Source organism: Epargyreus clarus, unplaced genomic scaffold (assembly GCF_041222505.1).
Source record: "Epargyreus clarus isolate Ecla_fem2 unplaced genomic scaffold, WU_Ecla_fem_2.2 ptg000017l, whole genome shotgun sequence".
Classification (NCBI taxonomy): Eukaryota; Metazoa; Arthropoda; class Insecta; order Lepidoptera; family Hesperiidae; genus Epargyreus; species Epargyreus clarus.
In genome coordinates, this window is record NW_027332225.1 from 1,158,801 (window position 1) to 1,178,209 (window position 19,409).

Consider the following 19,409-nt stretch of genomic DNA (forward strand, 5'->3'; position numbering starts at 1 on the left):
GTATGTCAACATTTTTAATAAAGATGTAATCCAATGTTATGTAACATGTTCATCTTATATGTCAAATAAATAACAAAGATGATATAAGATATTTCTTACATCTGTATAAAATCTTCGGAAATATTTTAACAATATTTACAGTGTTATTTCCTACTAAAATATTCTTGTCTAAATACTTATCATTACCGTCATAAGATTATTGCAGTGGAGAGGGTCGATTCATAGATTTATTTATTCGATACTGAACTACATTGAACTTTGGTATTCGACATTTAAATAAATAATACTTTCTTACATCCACACAATCGAAATAATAAATAATTTTGTAGTTCATACTTTCAGCGGCAAATTCAAAATGTCAATAGACTACAATGAAGTTTGGGGTTGATCTTCAGGCAGTCCAAGACTTGAACACATACAGCCTACTTCAATTTTGAGATAATAGCGTTGGTGTATTCGCTGCATTTTCCGGTACCACCGAGGTCACCAGTGAGGCTCTTACCCTCGCGCAATACCTCGTAGCAAGCATTCTGTACCCTGTCGGCGTGGTCGTTGAGCTGCAAATGCCTTAACATCATGATGGCGGATAGCAAGAGCGCAGTGGGGTTGGCCATATCCTTGCCAGCGATATCTGGAGCTGTGCCGTGAACCTGTAAAGTAATTAATATCACTAGCATCAATAAACTACAAGTCATTTATAGTGGGCATGTACAAGTACTGGCATATTGAAATATATTTGTAAGATTACTAGAAAGTAATTCTCATAATATTTAAAATGCTATTAGTGTTTATTAAACAAAAATTGCCATATCCAGCAAAAAAATGATAAAAACAAGTTTTATAGCATAGCAATAACTTTATGTATGTTCGATTTACTATATCTACTATCATCTTTTATTGATGATATGATTTTAGATAATAAGACTGGACATTTCCACAAGATATTGATTCTAAGATATACGTAGATTTTTTCGATATTGCATTCTTTTACCCGATATGTGGATAATAATCCAGTCCAATCCAGATATTAACGTCATGCAGATGCTAGAGGGCTTACAGCAGGTTCTTATACTCTTTGACTTACAGAAACGGAGTGGCTATAAAGTTCATATAATGATTAATCATATTATTGCTATTATTAGTAATTATTTTATGGCGGTAGACAAAAACCTTTGTTAATCTCCCTACACGTACTTTTATCGAGCTCACAATAAACGCTAAAATTGGCAAGTGTGACAGATTTTTAAACGCATAGCGGCGAGCGTTCACTGATAAATCGTTTCTCAAAATCAGTTGATACGCGCCAGGAGTCACAAAATCTTGCATTACAAACGACCAGACTCCCACGGAGAGTCCTATCCGAAGAAGTCCGAAGCGGACATACGCTTTGTGAACACGCCTCAATTTTAGCGGACGTCCTAATATAACTATGTACGGAAGTATACAAGAAATAAGAGGAACAATGGTGTTGGATAGAAATAAAAGTAGTTTTTAATTCAAATATTTATTTTTGACGACGTTTCACAAATAAAACACGTGTTCAATTAAAACTTTTATTTCCTATTTACTTATATCAACTGAATGGATAAGCACATAGTCACGCAATCTCTTACAAGAATGATTCTACATAAATATATATTTTAAAAATTATTGTCAGATTGTATCTGAACACTGTTGTACTTAGAATAAAAATAAATTAAATACAAATACAATGTAAATTGGCAACACTCTCGTGGCTAAATTAAAAATAAAAATGCATTCATAACAAATACTGCACGTGTGTTTATATAAAACATAATCGTTATACATAAACTAAATTGCATCACAAACTAAGGAACTAAACATTTAACATAATCGTGGTCAATATCATGAATTCTAGAATGTTTAATTAATATACAACCAGCTAATCGTTTTTATAGAGAACTGCATACTCAATTAAAATGCTACTTGTGTATTCGTCTTTTCTCCATTCTTTCTGAGTCAATAGAAAATCTAGACACGGATTTAATATCTTTTTTTGGGAGACTATTAGGAGAAAATATCGTCAATTCTAATTCCTCCACAATGGCAGTGTAAAGTTTACGAGCTATGCTTACACATTGTCACGCAGTTATTGCGAATAAAAAGATTTTAAGTACAAACTATTCCTATAAGCATTGAATACACGTTATTTCTTATACTGGTTGTATATTTACATTATATCCAGAAATTTTTATCTGCGCGCCAAAATATTAGTAGCTTTCAACTTAATAATCCAAAATGTCAAAATTTCTATTTATCTCTCGTACATTCCCTATGTGCGAGCGAGAAATCCATACAAAAGTCGCCATTTTTATTATGTTATTTTGAAGTAAATTACTAAACCCAAAACTACTAAAGCATTTTGGCAGTTCTAAGAGCACAGATAAAAAATCGGTTTATATCAACATTCCCAATTGAAATACTAATTTTACTACACGCAAAACAGCCAAATATCACTACAAATAAATACCTAATGGTAACAAAGATCGTAGAATAAATTATCTTACAAATAACTACGAAATATTGAAGCTTTTGTCAGTGGTTCAATTTGCTTGATTTTAATATTACTTTGTACCCGTATGTAATACTTTTCTCTCGATAATACGAATTAATAGTATTATTTGTAAATCTCATTTGAAATATTGAATCTCAATTGAATTAAGAAATATAATTAAAATCACAATATTAAGCCAACATCACTTCTGAAAGAATTGAAATGAGGAACATTTAATGAAAATGTTCTTCCTAACATATTCATTTCTTTCTCAATTGGAAAAATATTGTAAGGAGACAAATAGAGACCGTAATGGGAAAAAATTGTGGCAATAAATACCTTTTTTTTTTTCAAAGTCATCAATGTGAAATAATGTCTGAAAGAACATATTTTATTTTTTAAAAGTAATTTTTTATGCCATGATATTTAGAAATATTATTGTATATTTTTGAAAGAACTTCGTGTAAATCATTCATTCTGTTTAATTCCCTACAATATTAACATTATAAGTCTATTTACCACAAAAAGAGTAAAAAAAATATTTTTAAAATGCAAAAAAGTTAAAACTTATAATCTGTTTTATTCCTGAGTACTTTCGGCGAACGGCAGATCTTTTTTACACAACTCATTGACTCAAACAGAAATGGACATAGGTCTAAATTTATAAACAAAAAAAAAAAAAATGTCCGTTGACAACAAAATGAAATAAAAATTTGATTTTGTTTGACAACGCCACCATTTTAGCAATCTTGAAATCAACAAACATTTTTATTACCATTGCCTAAATTACTAGCAATGTAATGGTAGCACTTTTTAATTTTATAGTACATTTAGTTGGGACATTTTCAAACTCAGACCTAAGTCCATTAGTTATCAGGTCAACAACAAAATCATTATAAGATAATTATCTTTTAATACTTCTTTGGTAGGCACCTGTATATAAGACAGCACGTGAACATTCGTCAATATAAAACTACAAGTATGTATCAACAGTATCTACATTATCTATTTGTTATGTTCCACTTGCAATAAGCGACGGTAATATTGTTCACCTTTCGATGTATTTGAATTAAACATATTACGTCGTCGTTATACTCAAGTGGAAAATGTCATTGTATTAGAGAAAGCGCAATGCTGCGGGGTAGTATATTATTAAGTAATATTTAAAAAATAAATGGTGCTTTCAATTAAGTACATTTGAAAAAACTTTAAGTGAAAATGAAAATTCATAGAAACCAATATAATAGCCACATTTAAAAAAAATGCAAAATAATCAAACCAACTATGAAAATTAGCAACATTTTCATAAAAAAAACATTTAATAACAAGTCTTTTTTAATTGATTAGCCTCACAGCCGCTCCCAAACTTTGTTTGGCGTACACTACTGAGACGGATTTAATAAATTAACTAAAACAAAATTATAGATTCAGATACCCACTTGAAACGGGTGTGATACTACCGCAGCATCTCTTCTAAGGGCGTCCACTTAAACTGACGCGGGTGCTCACTCGCGCATATTGAAAGATAGTATGTGTAGTACCCTAGGCGTAGGGTTTTTACTAGGGCTGTACAATTTAACCGGCCAAGCCGGCTAAAAAAGTTAGCTAGCTAACCGATAGGCTTAGCTAATTTAACCGGTTAACTTAATTAGCTCAGCTAATTAGCTAACGGCTAACCGGCTAACCGGCTAATTTTTTTTTCAGCTATTCACTGATTCCTTTTCTATAGAAAGGTTCAAAAAATAATATTAAGGCTCTTTTTTTTTGTTTAAAGAAAGGATAGTCGCGAAATTTACTTATTTAATATTTTATCAATAATTTAAATAATTATATAAATAATAGTTTTTAGAAAATAATATAATTGAAAATGATAGTCTTTGATAAATACTACAGCAAATTATTACCATAAAATTTGTTTTAATACAAGATTTAAATTGCACGCGTTTTTTGATTTTTTTTAATGGTGACGTTAATTTGTACAGTAGTTCGTTTTTTAGCCGATGTTTTTTGGTGCGCTGTTATAATTTTCTAGTAGTTATCATATGTGATATTCCAAAGCCGGCGATGCATTGGCGACTCCTCTGGTGTTGCAAATGTCCATAGGTGACGGTGACTGCTTTCCATCAGGTAGCCCGTCTGCCTTATCGTTAGGTTAAATATAAAAAAAAATAAAAAAAAATGTGACACAAATTTCATATTTGATATTTCTCATACAATTGAAGATATATATCTCATACAACTGAAAATCACAATTCAACATAATTATTTAAATAATTGATAAAATATTAAATAAGTAAATTTCGCGACTATCGTTTCTTTAAAGAAAAAAAAAGAGCCTTAATATTATTTTTTGAACCTTTCTATAGAAAAGGAATCAGTGAATAGCTGAAAAAAGAATTAGCCGGTTAGCCGGTTAGCCGTTAGCTAATTAGCTGAGCTAATTAAGTTAACCGGTTAAATTAGCTAAGCCTATCGGTTAGCTAGCTAATTAATTTAGCTAACTTTTTTAGCCGGCTTGGCCGGTTAAATTTTACAGCCCTAGTTTTTACACACGGGGCGGACGTAGGGTGCGTTCACACGCGGCGGTCTCCCGCTCGCATACTATTTCTTAAAATCAATCGAGCGTCGCGGCTACATACTGTACATTGCAAACGACGAACGTCCGCTCCGTACACATGCGCCAGTTCAACCGTACGCCCTAACGACTTCTCTAACGTAAATTCCTTATGATTTCATTGGTGTAGTCGGTACAGGTGCTCTTGCCTCCCAAATCTTCGGTAAGGACCCTGCCATCACGTAGGACAGAGAAGCAAGCGCTCTCGATCTTGTCGGCGAAGTCGAAGTGGTGCATGTGGCGCAGCATCATGACGCCGGAGAGGAGCAACGCGGTGGGATTGGCTTTGTCTTGGCCGGCGATCGCTGGGGCGGTTCCGTGCACCTGGAAGGCCGTTGGATTAGTATTTGAAGCTAGGAGGTCCGCTCTGTAATCCGTAGTTTCGGTATACTCTAAGTTTTGACCGAAGTTTCGGATGTATCGTAAATTTCGGCCGAAGTTTCGGATATGTCCTAAGTTTCGGATGTATCCTAAGTTTCGTCCAAAGATTCGGATACATTATAAATTTCGTCCAAAGTTTCGAGTATATCCTACGTTTCGGTTCCAAAATTTCGTCGACGGATGTACAGAGTAGACCACCAGATGACATGGTTCTAGTGTTAGAACTTGAACACAAATGCTCGGTTAGAGATGTTACACGTTCACAGTGTTACATTCGTAAGTTAGATATGTGGAGAACGGATATGTTGCTCATGTGCACTTGACATGCGTGAGCGTTGTAATTATGTAAAGAATAGTTTTGCATGATTGTTACAAGTAGACTATAGTACCTACTTAAAATACATGCAAAAAAGTACTTGCGAATAGGAATTGATTTGTATTCAAGAAATAATGGAATAAAATACGATAAATAATATTTTTGACCGCTTGGTGTAGCAGTTACCACACCAGCCTGTGCCACAGTTGTGGGTTTGATCTCTGATTGCCTTAAATATTTTTCTGTTCCGTTCTGGCATTTGTATAATATTATTGTCTGTATATTTGTAGCTATAGATACGGCACAGTAAATCCTAGTGTGGAGATAAAAGTTTAAAAATAGAGAACAATCTCTTAGATACAAATTAGACAGGATTATTACTGTATCATAGAACAAACCAACAAAACTTATTATTCGTACGTCCTCAAACGCGAAAATGTATATAAACATACAAGAAAGGAATTATTTACTTCATGTATTTAGAGTAAATGTTTGTGATACAGTGTGAGATGGCAACACAAGACAGGTTTATATTAATACATTATTTCTATACATTGATAGACATGGTAATTATGATAACAAGACAATCACATACACAATTATTCACAATGATTATTTTAAAATGGAATATAATAGATTTTATGAAATAGATAAAAGACAGTTAAGTGTTTCTGTTTTACGAACAGAAAGGACAGAAGAGTTGTATGAAAAACACAAGACACGTCATTTGTCATCACGTCAATAAATAAATAAAAATATTCATTGTTAGAGATATTGCCATTTGAAAAAAAAAATATTTTATTTTAGTTGATTTGATAACTTATACAAAATTATTATTGGAATCCAGTATTTTTTTTCAAAATGTAATGTAATGCAATTTGTCTAAGTTTTGTATTTAGACAAATATTAATAGGATTCGAAAAACTTTTCACAATTCTTTCTTTAAAGTTATTTTGCTATGGGCATCCGTAATTTCTATTATTTTACAAAAAGTAATGTACAGATTAACGATTGGTGATTGAGTACAACACAAAAACATACAATCCATGCGGTTATTTGGATGAATGCGTTTCGTTCCGCAACCGACACCCGTTAGTCTCACACTCGAACCAAATATACTTGAGACAGACTTACGTCACTTCTTCCTCCGTCAACGCCACGTATTCGTATATATATTCTATTTTGTTAATACTTACATATTAAAGATTAATCTCGTATTTCAACTGATCACAATTTTTTGCCAGAAAATTTTGGAAAACTTAACACTTTTTTTTACCACTTTCGTCCTTATACTTAACTTGAACCATGCAAGTAGATTGAACCTTTTGTAGATTATAGATATGCTCGCTCGATAATTGAAAGATAGTATGTGTCGCCACAGGCGAAGGGACTCAACTCATGGACTCTATTCATTTTTTTTTAAGCGAAATGAAGTTTACTTTACATTTGTAACAAAACTTAAATATACAGTATTTTTTACTTTGACTTATATAAAGTCTGATATACGTACCGAAAATGGAACCGAACTGAAACGCCTCGGAAAAATATGTCTCCCTTCCCACACCCTCAAACCAGAAAACATCAACGTTTAACACTGCTGTTATGAGGCAGAGATATATTAAAGTTTCTACTGTAATCATATCGAATATTTAATTTACATAATTCAGCAAACAGTTCAGTCATGACAGTTCAACAAACCTCATGAAATATATAAATATACAAAACAATTAAATCGTATAATACATAGTAAATACTAATGAGTCACTGCGGTATTCCTCACGAGACAAGGCGATAAACCTTGAACCGATACTGCGGCGATAGCTGATAATGTCGTGATAACAGAATTTGATATTACTTCTAGGTTAAGTTTATATACCAGTTTGAAGGCCTTTTAACGTGGTTTATGAGTTGTTTCCTAGTTTAGAAGATGTTTTACTTTAAAAGTATTATTTAGCATTTGTATGCGAAGAGAATATAAGGCTATAACTATAAGAGTATACTTTCAAATTGGTTAGTTTATTACTTGATTTTTTTTATATTTTTGAATCATTTGTATAGCGTGTCATAATAAAAATTTAAACGCAGTTTACTCGACGTTATGTGATCACTGCAACACGTATACATTTATGATAATCCATAGGAGTATCTAAGTGATAAATAAATTAATGAATAAATAAATAGTCACACTGACTACTTACTATAGTTGCTACAAGGCAATTATAGCAGCATCACAATGGTCACGTTTCCACACCTCCCAGAAATTCGATGTCTGTGATTTAACAACTTCAAATATTTCCATATACAACTTTCATTCATTCATGTTTTATGCCGGAACATAGTGGAGCACATCAGATATACACATCTTAGGGTATACCCTATACCCTATAAAACCCTAAATATAATATTATATTATTTAAATGTCTACCTTGATATAATGTACCTATAAAAAATATTATATCTTGACCTTTCATAGCCCGCATAAGGCTACGAACCTGCGTTAAAGTTCAAAATAATTAAAATAACCAACATTAGACCAACAATTAAGTTGAATACTCACAGATTCGAACAGCGCACCGTTCTTGCCGATGTTACCGGAGGGGGTGAGGCCGAGCCCGCCCACCAGACCGGAACACATGTCCGACATGATGTCACCGTACAAGTTGGGCATCACCTGTAACACCAAACAATATATATTACATCAAAGGAAAATCATCATCATCAACCCATTACTGTCCCACTGCTGAGCACGGGTCTCCTCTCAGAATGAGAAGGATTAGGCCATAGTCCACCGCGCTGGCCAAGTGCGTATTGGTAGACTTCACATACCTTAGAGGCAAAGTAAAGTATACAAGCAAACATAACAGCTATATTCATTCATTTCATTTAGATACGTGAGGGAAATTCGAACCGTACAAAAAGAACAACAATTCGTCGTTATGGCCGTCTGCCAAGCATCATTTGGCGTATGCCAAAAGTATTGTATAATAAACATAATATTATGAAGTTATAATTGTTTACATTCATGTAAATTTTATTTAACTCAATCCCAAGTGAAACTCTAATCCTATTCGGAATTAATTATAAAGGTATTAATTACAACTACATAGACATATGAGTGGACTATATTTATACAAGTGTTCGAATTGCTGCTTTTCTGTGACTTAAATAGTGCAGATTTAAGCGCTACTGTGTTCCGTTTTGAAGGGTGCGGTAAGGGAGACATACTTTTCCGAGGCGTTCCAGCTTAGTCCTCAGGGGTAGCGGTGCATCTGTGGCCGACCTCAGGTAGGAATATCTAAACCTATCTGGAGTTGATTACAGATGTCTATGGGCGGCAATAGCCACTTAACATCAGGTAGACCGTGGACTGCATGCTCGTCTGCTGCTCCTATATTATATAAAAAAAAACTAATCCAAAGTGTCGCATACTGACCAACACGTCGAACTTGGAGGGGTCCTGCACCATGTTGAGGCAGACGGTGTCGAGGTAGCGCTCCTCGAATTTGATGTCGGGGTATTTGGTGGCCAGGTCGCGGCAACACCGCAGGAACAGGCCGTCGGACATACGCCTGGAAGAATTAATAATTATATTTTGAAGGTGGAAGAACCCTTTGTGTTTCGACTCCGGCGGCAACACCGCCACACTTATTTCTACCTAATAACAGCAGTGTTAGGCGCTGCTGTGTTCCGTTTTGAAGGGTGTGGTAAAGGAGACAGACTTTTCTGAGGCGTTCCTCAGAAAAGTCTGTCTGAGTTCCTGAGCTTAGTCCTCAGGAGTAGCGGCGCATCTGTGGCTGACCTCAGGTAGGAATATATAATCCTATCCGGGGTTGATTACCGATGTCCATGGGCGGCAGTAGCCACTTACCATCATGTGGAGTGCATGCTCGTCTGCTACTCCTTTATTATAAAAAAAAGAAATCCATGAGAGGTCGCGTCCCGATCCGTTTGTAGTTTAAGAAAAATATTGTAACTGATAATTTGTAAGTGCCGCCGTTGGCCTTCACAAAATAAATATATTTCATTTCATTTATGTAACGTGGTCGAATATGCCCAGTGGTAGAAATTGAATCATTATCATTGTAAAAAAAGTTTTATTGAATAAAATTAAATACCGTCGATAGCTACGAAGCAAAAAAGGTAGATCAGATAACAAACTAAAGAGAAAAAATTACGGAACTGTTTTAAAGTTTTTGATCTCTGTCAAAATTCGAATTTATAATTATTTTCTTAAATATAATATCGTTTATAAAAAGTTTATGTGATAGAATTTACTTTACGGCAATCTTAAAAAAATCTGTTTTATATCTAGTGGTTTCAAAAAATGTTATCATAGTACAGTCCGCGCCAAACTGCTAGTCCGCTCTCAAGTTGTTGCGAGCAGGTGTAGTCATACAATTTTCTATGGCGACGCGATTCATTTCTATATACAGAGCGGACTAGCAGTTTACGCGGTCTGTAACATTGTTATACATATCATGTCAGGCATACCTTGTATCAAAGATTTAAATCTCAAATATGCATTACACCCTAAAAATGTATGTATGGCAGTATTTTTTAAATGCGTCAGAGTTCATTGACGCATGGTTGTCACGTGCCACGTACAGACGGCGGTCAATGGAGATTAGATTTTTACTATCTAACATACTCACGATATACGTTTTTTAATATCTTTATTGCAGATATTTCGACCCAATTGTATGGATCGTAGTCACGACAAAACTCTTAAAGACATTAAAACACCGCATGTCGTGAGTGACTTAATTTGAAGGTGGTAGTATCCTTTGTAGTTCGAACCCGGCGGCACCACCGCCACACCTATTTCTGCCTATAAATAGTAGTGTTAAGCGCTGCTGTGTACTGGTTTGAAGGGTAAGGGAGAAATACTTTTCCGAGGCGTTCCAGCTTAGTCCTCAGGGGTAGCGGCGCATCTGTGGCCTCAGATGGGACTATAATCTTATGTGACGTTAATTTAAGATGTCTAAGAGCGGAAGTAGCAAGTTACTACAAGGTGGACCATATGCTCTTGTGCCACTTCCATAATATAAAAGGTACACAAGTATTTTAAATTAGTTAAGTGGAAGAGTAGTAAAAAAAATGTTGCTAGATCCATATGAACATACAGAAAGAGACATAACTAATTAAAAAGTGTGCATAATACGGGCCAAGCTACTTAGTAAGTCAAAGCCAATTACAATAACAGAATGGAGGACGGTTCAGGTTACGGGCGTCAGATGACACCGTCGTTAGCGCTAATGGACCGACTTTGCCCACTTAGGATGTTGCAACGATGCAAATTGAAGCTATTCACAGGCGCCTTTTGACATTGTTCAATTGTATTTTTTAACGTTGAAACTGACACAAACTTAACTCCAAGCAAGAAATTTTGGAAAGGAGTTCTTTATATAATGTTGACATAGTGGGCTCTGTTTTTCAGCTACCTTCAGAGGTGGATTTGGCCAACAATAAATTATGTATATTTTATCGATATATCTCCATGTCACGAGTCGGCAAAAAACGCCGTCAAGATTTTCGAATCGGATTGAGTAAGATAGGATCTTTTAGAAAACGTTTCGAACGCAAAATTTTAAAGCTTGTTAGGGGTGCCCTAAACCCTAGCTAAGCTGGTAATAGGAGACGTTTTTGAAAGGGTTGATCTCACATGGACCAAATCGATAGTTATACGTTACGCTTTAATAAAAATTAAATTCCTTAATAAAATAAAATATGAAGTATTCAAAACGATAGAATGAGTACCTCTTATACAGTGCCATTATGTATCCAAAAATGTCTTGCTTACGATAAATTCTTGGAAATCACGTTCCTGGCATACATTTTGTGTATCAAACATACATTACATATGTAAATTTATTCGTTGCAATTTAAAGTAATTGTGCGCAGCGGTGACCTTATCCTGTATATAACTAACTACCAATAGTGTCACATTCGTAAGTCCGTCCCAATTCACATTGTGTTGACATTGAATACAACAATAACCTTCTAGATCTAGACATCAGCTGTCTAATTGGGTAATTGAAATCTTATTTGGGAATTTGTTTTGGAGGCGTTTCTATATTTGGATTATATTGTCTCACTGGCTTTATCTCGAAACTTTTTGGTTTGGCACAGGACACTCCCGAATACTACGTCAGTGCTTCTGATATTAGGACTGTAGATGGGTGTGTAGACCCCTTTTCCTAGGACCGGTTTTCCAGCTGATATGCAACCTTAATTTTTTGAAGGTATACTTTAGGAATGGTTTATTTTTTTTACGAAATACGACATTGCTAGTTTTGCAGAAATAATTGTAGGTATATACGATGCGATGTGCCGCGTTCGGGTCCTATAATTTAGCAATACTGTTTTATTTTACATATACTCCAAAGCAATATAAAATCTTACATGCGAACGTATTTTTTTACGACGATCTAACCTTTTTTTTTGACGAGGGGGAAACTTTCAAAACCTGTACCCGACGCCGTGGGAGCGACGCCGTGTTATGTGGGGCTTTCACCGCACTTAAATCCCCCCGGTGGCCATCCACGGTGTTTGGTAGAGAACACCGGGATTTCCAACGGAACACAACCGGAGTCCTAACGCGATGCCTTTCTATCTGGCTCTGCCCTGGGGGGAGCAATTTACGCTCCTCTCACATCCCCTGGTGATTACAGCGATATGCGACCACACAAACCGCTGTCCTTCCCGGGGTCGCTTGCTGGACACTTTAAGCCTGTACTCTTGCCTGCAACCCCAGAAGCCCCTTTTAGTCGCCTCTTACGACAGGCAGGGGATACCGTAACCCTATTCTGGTACCGGGATTTTAGGAACAAACCCAACCCAACCCAACTCACATGATGTTAGCCTTGTGCACAGCGGTGACCTTCTTCCTCTTGTTGTCCCTGGCGAACTGGAACGCGAACTCGGCGACCCTCTTGCTGGCCTCCTCGGTGATCAGCTTGATGGACTGCACCACGCCGTCCACGATCTCGTGCTCGATGCCCGAGTACTCGCCCTCAGTGTTCTCGCGGATCGTCACCACGTCCACGCTGTCGTACAGTGTCTTAATGCTGTTGACAATGAAGGTTTTATAGTAATTTGAACGCAGAACTCTCTGTGATTCGAATCCGGCGGCACCATCGCCACACCTATTTTTGGGTTATAACAGCAGTGTTAAGCGCTGCTGAGTTCTGGTTTGAAGGGTGTGGTAACGGAGATATACTTTCCCGAGGTGTTCTAACTAGTTGTCATGGGTAGCGGCGCGTCTGTTGTGGCCGAACTCAGCTAGGAATATCTAATCTTATCTGGGGTTCATTACAAATGTCCATGGGCGGTAGTAGCCACTTACCATCAGGTGGACTGCATGCTCGTCTGCTACTCCAATATTAAAAAAGATACTTAGTCTCTATAGTGAAATTTTGTACACACAATTGAAATATGAGTAAAAGCATGTGATAAAAATTATTTTGAACTTGTGTACTGATGATACGGAAGCTGGATACACGACCTTTAGCAACAAGTATAGGGTAGTTTGCTAATGTTATTCCTACCAAAAATAGAAATTTTACAATATGAATCATCTTGGAATAGTGCTGATAAATGTTCAAATGACTCAACAGATTTTAATCTAATATAGTTTGGAACCACCAAAATGAATCCTGCTTTAAAATAAAATAAAAACCGTATTGTCGTAACTGAATCGCTCGTTCTATTTCAGAGCTAAGATGCATAAACATACAAATTCAAATAGCGTAACATCCATATAAAACAGCTCATAAATTACCATTCAATTCCTTCAAATAGGAAGGAGTTTCATCAATTTCAATAAAAAGATAAAATATTGTATTATATGTATTATCTATCTATTGATCTACATGACATTGACATTCGATATTCACCGAAATATTTTTTTATCACGTCTCGCCACTTCGTCACGTATTAGATAGGATATCAATAACCGAATTTTGCACGCAACTGTACGCATTATATAGATAACACTTATATAATGTGGTGACACATTTCATCTATACTATCTATACTAATATTATAAAGGAGTAAATTTTGTTACTTTGATTGTTTGTTTGTTTGTAAGGGCTAATCTTCGGAAATTCTGAACCGATCATGAAAGTTCTTTCACAATCAGAAAGCTACACTATTCAGGACTGCTATACGCTATATTTTATTACGATTAAATAAGAAGTCTAGATAAAAATACCGGCGTGCGCTAACTAATCGGTTCGGTGTACACGAACATAATGTTCATCAAAAATGTGGTTCTCTATTAGTTCTCACAACATAATTGCTTCGCAAAAATATAATTACCGCCATTGAAGTGGGCACGGGTCGGCTAGTAGATAATATTACGCTAATATGACCCTTGAAGGGAGACCTCTACAATACAACGGTAATGGCATAATAATTATGATAATTCCCACTTACACGCTCTCTATGACACGTTCAAGACGATTCTGTATCGTAATTTAGATCGAGCAGAAATTTAAATTCACGGTTTTATAATGTCTGCGTCGCCGAGAATCTATCCCGGAACCGTTTATATGCGAGCCCGGTTTGGAATGACCTGCCTGCGCCTGGTAACCATGAAGTAAAAAAACCATAGGATATCCGGGTAGTAACGCACCTGTAGTCGAACTCAGTTAGACAATAGATATTGTTAGGGACTACACATCTCCATAGAAAGCAACAACGATTATGTAAATGTTCGATTACGATTTCGATTATATAACATAAAGTATTCCAATACATAAACTGTACTTGAAAAATTAAAAATAAATATGTGAAAACAATCTTGGATTGATAACATAATTTAATTTAATCCAGGATAACACACCTTAATAATCATATCTCAACTAATCTCATATATTCGAGGAATGTTCAGTGGAATATCGCATCAATCTAGATATAACTAAATCAGAAATGATGGATATAACTGATAAACTACCAATCGGTTATATTTCGCATGTTTCTGATAATGTATTGACATAATCATTTCGCGTATCACATGACTTATACTTGTAGGCCTGTGATTTATTATAATCAAATCAGTCCTTGATATTGATTTTTATAATACTTACATAAAATATGGTGAAGTTAATAATATTGAACTTCTTATCATAGTCTAAATATTATTAATAAATTATGGTCTAAAATTTTAGACATTAAAACCTCTATCTTGACTGAACCGATTTTGATGATATTTTCAAGAATTTACAAACAAATAACAGTGTAAAAAGTTAAAACCTTAAAACTTTACACAACCTTATTTTAATAAATATACATTTAAAGAAAATATTTATGACGATCGAAAGGTCATAAAAAAAAACATCATACTGAAAAATCTCCCAACTTAACTATTAACTCAACTTAACAACTTAACTATTAACTCAACTTAACTTAACTATTAACTTAACTTAACTATTAACTCAACTCAACTTAACAAATTAACTAAAAAATCTCCCAACGATACTCTGTTGCTGCAATGTATTTTATGTTATTGTGTAAAATTTACCAATTTTAGTTCATTGGACATTGATTGCAGTATGGCAACCTCAAACTATAGATGCAATATCAAGTGACGATTGCTACTGTAGGAAGTATTACATTATATTGCGAGATACAGATAGTAAATTAACAGTCATACTATTTCTGCAAATCAACTAGAAATTACCACAAATTGACCACTACTAAAAAGTAAAAAACAAGCTGATAAAAGTCTTATTTAAATCAGATTATCATACATACAATATACATGTAGTAAAACCGTATGTTAAATTACTAATCTTCTTAACCTTAATCAAACACACGCTTGATCTACTTGCGAGCAACAAGGAAAATACAAGAAAGAATGTCACATATGCTGTTACAATTTAATGTAGTGGCCCAGATGTATGTCAAATGCTTACAAAATACAAATTTGCTTTGTTCTCAATTTTTGAGTGGCTTTAGAACATATTTCTTTCTACCTACTAACAGCAGTGTTAAGCGCTGTTGTGTTATGGTATGGAGACATACTTTTCATAAGCGTTCCAGCTTAGTCCTCAGGGGTACAGGCACATCTGTGGCCGACCTCACATAGGAATCTAGTCCTATCTGGGGTTGATTACACATGTCCATGAGCGGCAGTAGCCACTTACCATCAGGTGGACTGCATGCTCGTCTGCTACTATGAATTAGGGTTTCTCACATTCGTGGCCTGCAATTCCTCAAGCCTCAAGTAAGCACATCAATTTTCCATAGTTATTATTGCTTCATCCTTTCTTATTCATGGAAAACCTGTGCTTGGCAGTCGTAAAATACAGGATTGACGTTGAAAGTAAATAACAGAATACTTATTTGAACAAAAGTAACAAAGAAATAAGAACAAAGATTCCTCCTTTGAATTCAAATAAGACTTGAATACATTGTTAGGATTTATTGGAATCAATTCAAATATCACATGACAATGGACTTAGTATGACAGGTTCAATCACAAAGCAAATATATTTCATACATTGTAATAGATAATAGCAATATTAAATGTATACTATCAGATATGAAGTGGTTGTTTAAGCTATGGATATAACATTTTCAAATGGGACAAGCTAACAGAATTGTTTTTTTATATGATCGCAGTAGCAAATGAGTGTGCAGTCTATTAAGTTTTCACTGCTGCCCATAGACATATGTAACCAACTCTGTATAGAATAGTGATCTACCTGAAGCCGATCAAAAATGTGTTGCACCTTCTGAGAATTGAGATAGTCGCATTGTAAGCAATTTAAACGGCATTCAATGTCATCCACAAAAACACAGACCTGTTTTACGATAGGAATAGTTTGGCAGTGATACATCCCCTTACCATACTAGCAACATTTGAAATTCAATATAATTTTATCAGCAGGTAGAAAATTAGTGCAATATATAGTATTTAAATGTATTAAAAAACTTGTCCGAGACCATCTGAGCACCTCATCTGACAAATAAAGCTTCTTTTTTTTTGCTCTTTTAAAACTTATATGTATATTTATTTATTTATCCTTAATGTATTATATTGTTTATTTATTTAACACCTGCCGCAAATTCTCTCCAAGCACCATTGGTTGACTGGTAAAGAATGCCATTAGGCATTAAGTCTGCCCTGTTGTAATAATATAACTTTGTGTTACTTTTACAATAAATATATAAATAAATAATAATCAATAATAAACGGTGTAAAATACATACCCATCCAAGCTCTTGCAAGGCCTGACATTAGCGTATAGATCGAATTCCTTCCTCAGGGCCAAGTTGAGTGACCTGTAGCCCTTGCCGACGGGAGTCATGAGTGGCCCCTTCAGGCCTATCTTGTTGGCATTGACCGAGTCTATGGCCTTCTGTGGGATGCCAAACTTGCCATCTGGACCCTAGAATAATTAGGCACAGTCAAAAACAAGGAAATATTGTGAAGACCTATTATATTTTTCTTTTGTATGTGACTTCTTTGTTAACCAGCACAGAAAAGTAAGTTTTCCTAGTTTGTTTTCACGGTTTTATGTTACAGCTGTGGCTGTCATATTTATTATGCATTTCGAAAATAAAGGTTTGCTTTCTTTTTTTAAAAGTTGTTAAAATTTCAGAAATCTTAATATATTGAAGTAAATAAATAAATGAAGATGAAGTTCTTGAATGTTTGGTTTTCTTTTGGTATAAATGGAATGTATTACTATACTAATAAGAAACCTTTTGCTTGCCTTAACCTATTGTGTTAATCCCATTACTATTACTATGTAATGGACAGACAAGAATTTTAGGCTGGTTTTTACATTTTAGGTTTTTATGAGAATGAAAATTGAGACTAATTTTCATTCACATAATTAAAGTAACATTAAAATTTCATAAAATAATCTAAGTGGAGCAATTAATCACACAATTTTATTGATACATTTGTAGTTGTCTGTAAATGAGATATAATTACTATTATTCATTCGCATTAGATATAAAGTTATATGAATAACGACGCATCTATTATATTATTAATGAGATATCATATTTTATGACTCACTTAACTGCAAACTATAATCTTATATGTCATTGTAATGAAATGAGACTTAACTAGAAAAAACTGCAATTTGAATAATGCCGTAAAGCTATAAAAGAATGGATTTTCCCATTCCAATTAAGGCATGAGTGTTTGCAATGGAGTAAAAGGAAAATGAAATATTCAAGTAATTTGTATGATAAATATTGTTAAATTTTTATGTTAGGTACATAATAGAGACTCATTATAGGAAAATATCTTAACCAAGCTTTTAATTAAAAAAATATATATATTTTTTATAGGTTTTTTATAGAAATTAATTTATTTCACTCTGTATTTAAATACTTATAAATGACATTACTTGCACAAAGATTTCAATTTAAATTAATAATTATAATAAAGTAACATTATGCTATGGTATGCATGTAAAATGTCGTATGAAAATAAAGGCATGTAAATAATTTCTTGTAAATTGTAAAATTAAATAATTACTTTTATTTCATAGTGAAATATATAAATATTTATTTAAACAGCAGTAACACAATGTGGTATAACTTTTTAATTCAAGAACATGTGTCACAAAACATGACAATACTTTACTGACCTAATGTTAAAAAAATCGATCAAGTTATACTTTACAAACTACAAATATAAACAAAATATGTAAAAGGGATAAAGTTATGTTCTAAAACATGAAATCATCAAACATCGCGGTACTTACCCGAACAGCTGTGACGTCCACCTCATCCCATTCGATAGGCACTTTGGCGGCCTCGAAGATTTTCTGTACGGCCACCGTGATCTCGGGGCCGATGCCGTGCCCGGGGATGAGGGTCACCCTCCGCACCCCCGTGCTGTACTGCGCCGCGCCCGCCCTGCCCGCTGGCACCTGGTACCAACAGAATACCAGACTTATAACCTCAACTCATATAACAATGCAAAATCCACAAAAAACCATGTTAACCTCATTTTTCACGACCTCAACCCCTCCGACGCCCCTATTCGCCCCCGACTCGAACAGTTTCAGCAAGCTTTCGACAACTTTACTCTCACGAAAAGGCTTCAACAGCGCTTTTATGTAATTCTTCGACATAACTATAGGGCTATTTTTGGATGGCAAAAGAAATTAGCTAGCAGCCTGCGAGGGTTAAAAGGGTGGGATGTACATGCAATGCAACACAAACTGCAATTTTTTACACTGATCTACAAACTTACAATTTTCCTTATTAATCTCGCTGCCATTTCACAAATTTTTGACTATACGCTATACGGGACGAGCGATTCTCCGCGGCGAGGAGGCGGAGAGGGGAGGAAGTGGCGAATCCGACAACGACGCATGACCGGAAACATTGCGCCAAGGACACTACTGTCAATTATGCGCAAAACATTATGCAATGAATATTACCTGAAACGGAACGAAACAAAGTTTATTTTCTGAATTGAAATGATTCATAACCTTCTTTTATTATTGTTTGTAATAATAACTAGTAGAGTCATATTTTTTCAGTACAAAATATTAATATTTTTAATTAAAAAATATTAGAAGTCTAACGGATATTCGTTCAGGGCTCCA

The 19,409-nt window shown here is 34.8% G+C and overlaps 1 protein-coding gene across 3 annotated transcripts; it reads right to left on the reverse strand.

The window, feature by feature from the left end:
* Window position 1: 1 nt before the first annotated feature.
* On the reverse strand, window positions 2-19,207 carry Idh3a (isocitrate dehydrogenase [NAD] subunit alpha, mitochondrial). Of its 3 annotated transcripts, none has more exons than XM_073082325.1 (7): window positions 19,052-19,207; window positions 18,558-18,725; window positions 17,044-17,222; window positions 12,678-12,893; window positions 9,260-9,395; window positions 8,384-8,497; window positions 2-650 (listed from the first exon to the last, which is right to left on the reverse strand). In XM_073082325.1, exons 1-7 carry the CDS (start codon window positions 19,076-19,078, stop codon window positions 423-425), a joined length of 1,068 nt encoding a protein of 355 aa, XP_072938426.1. In that variant the 5' UTR covers window positions 19,079-19,207; the 3' UTR covers window positions 2-422. The 3 variants fall into 3 exon arrangements, with proteins under 3 accessions (XP_072938426.1, XP_072938423.1, XP_072938424.1); XM_073082322.1 differs by lacking the exon at window positions 19,052-19,207 and adding an exon at window positions 18,801-19,024; XM_073082323.1 differs by lacking the exons at window positions 2-650; window positions 19,052-19,207 and adding exons at window positions 5,055-5,453; window positions 18,801-19,028.
* Between the last annotated feature and the right edge of the window lie 202 nt (window positions 19,208-19,409).

What these genes read in the sequence shown, in the direction of transcription:
- Idh3a (XM_073082322.1), bottom strand. Translation starts at nt 18,929, where the DNA reads ATGTCGAAGAATTACATAAAAGCGCTGTTGAAGCCTTTTCGTGAGAGT. An exon ending in CCTTGCAAGAGCTTGGATGG is followed by an intron (nt 12,894 to 17,043) that starts GTATGTATTTTA and finishes CATTGTCAACAG; the next exon opens with CATTAAGACACTGTACGACA. An exon ending in ACGGTGCGCTGTTCGAATCT is followed by an intron (nt 651 to 8,383) that starts GTGAGTATTCAA and finishes ATTACTTTACAG; the next exon opens with GTTCACGGCACAGCTCCAGA.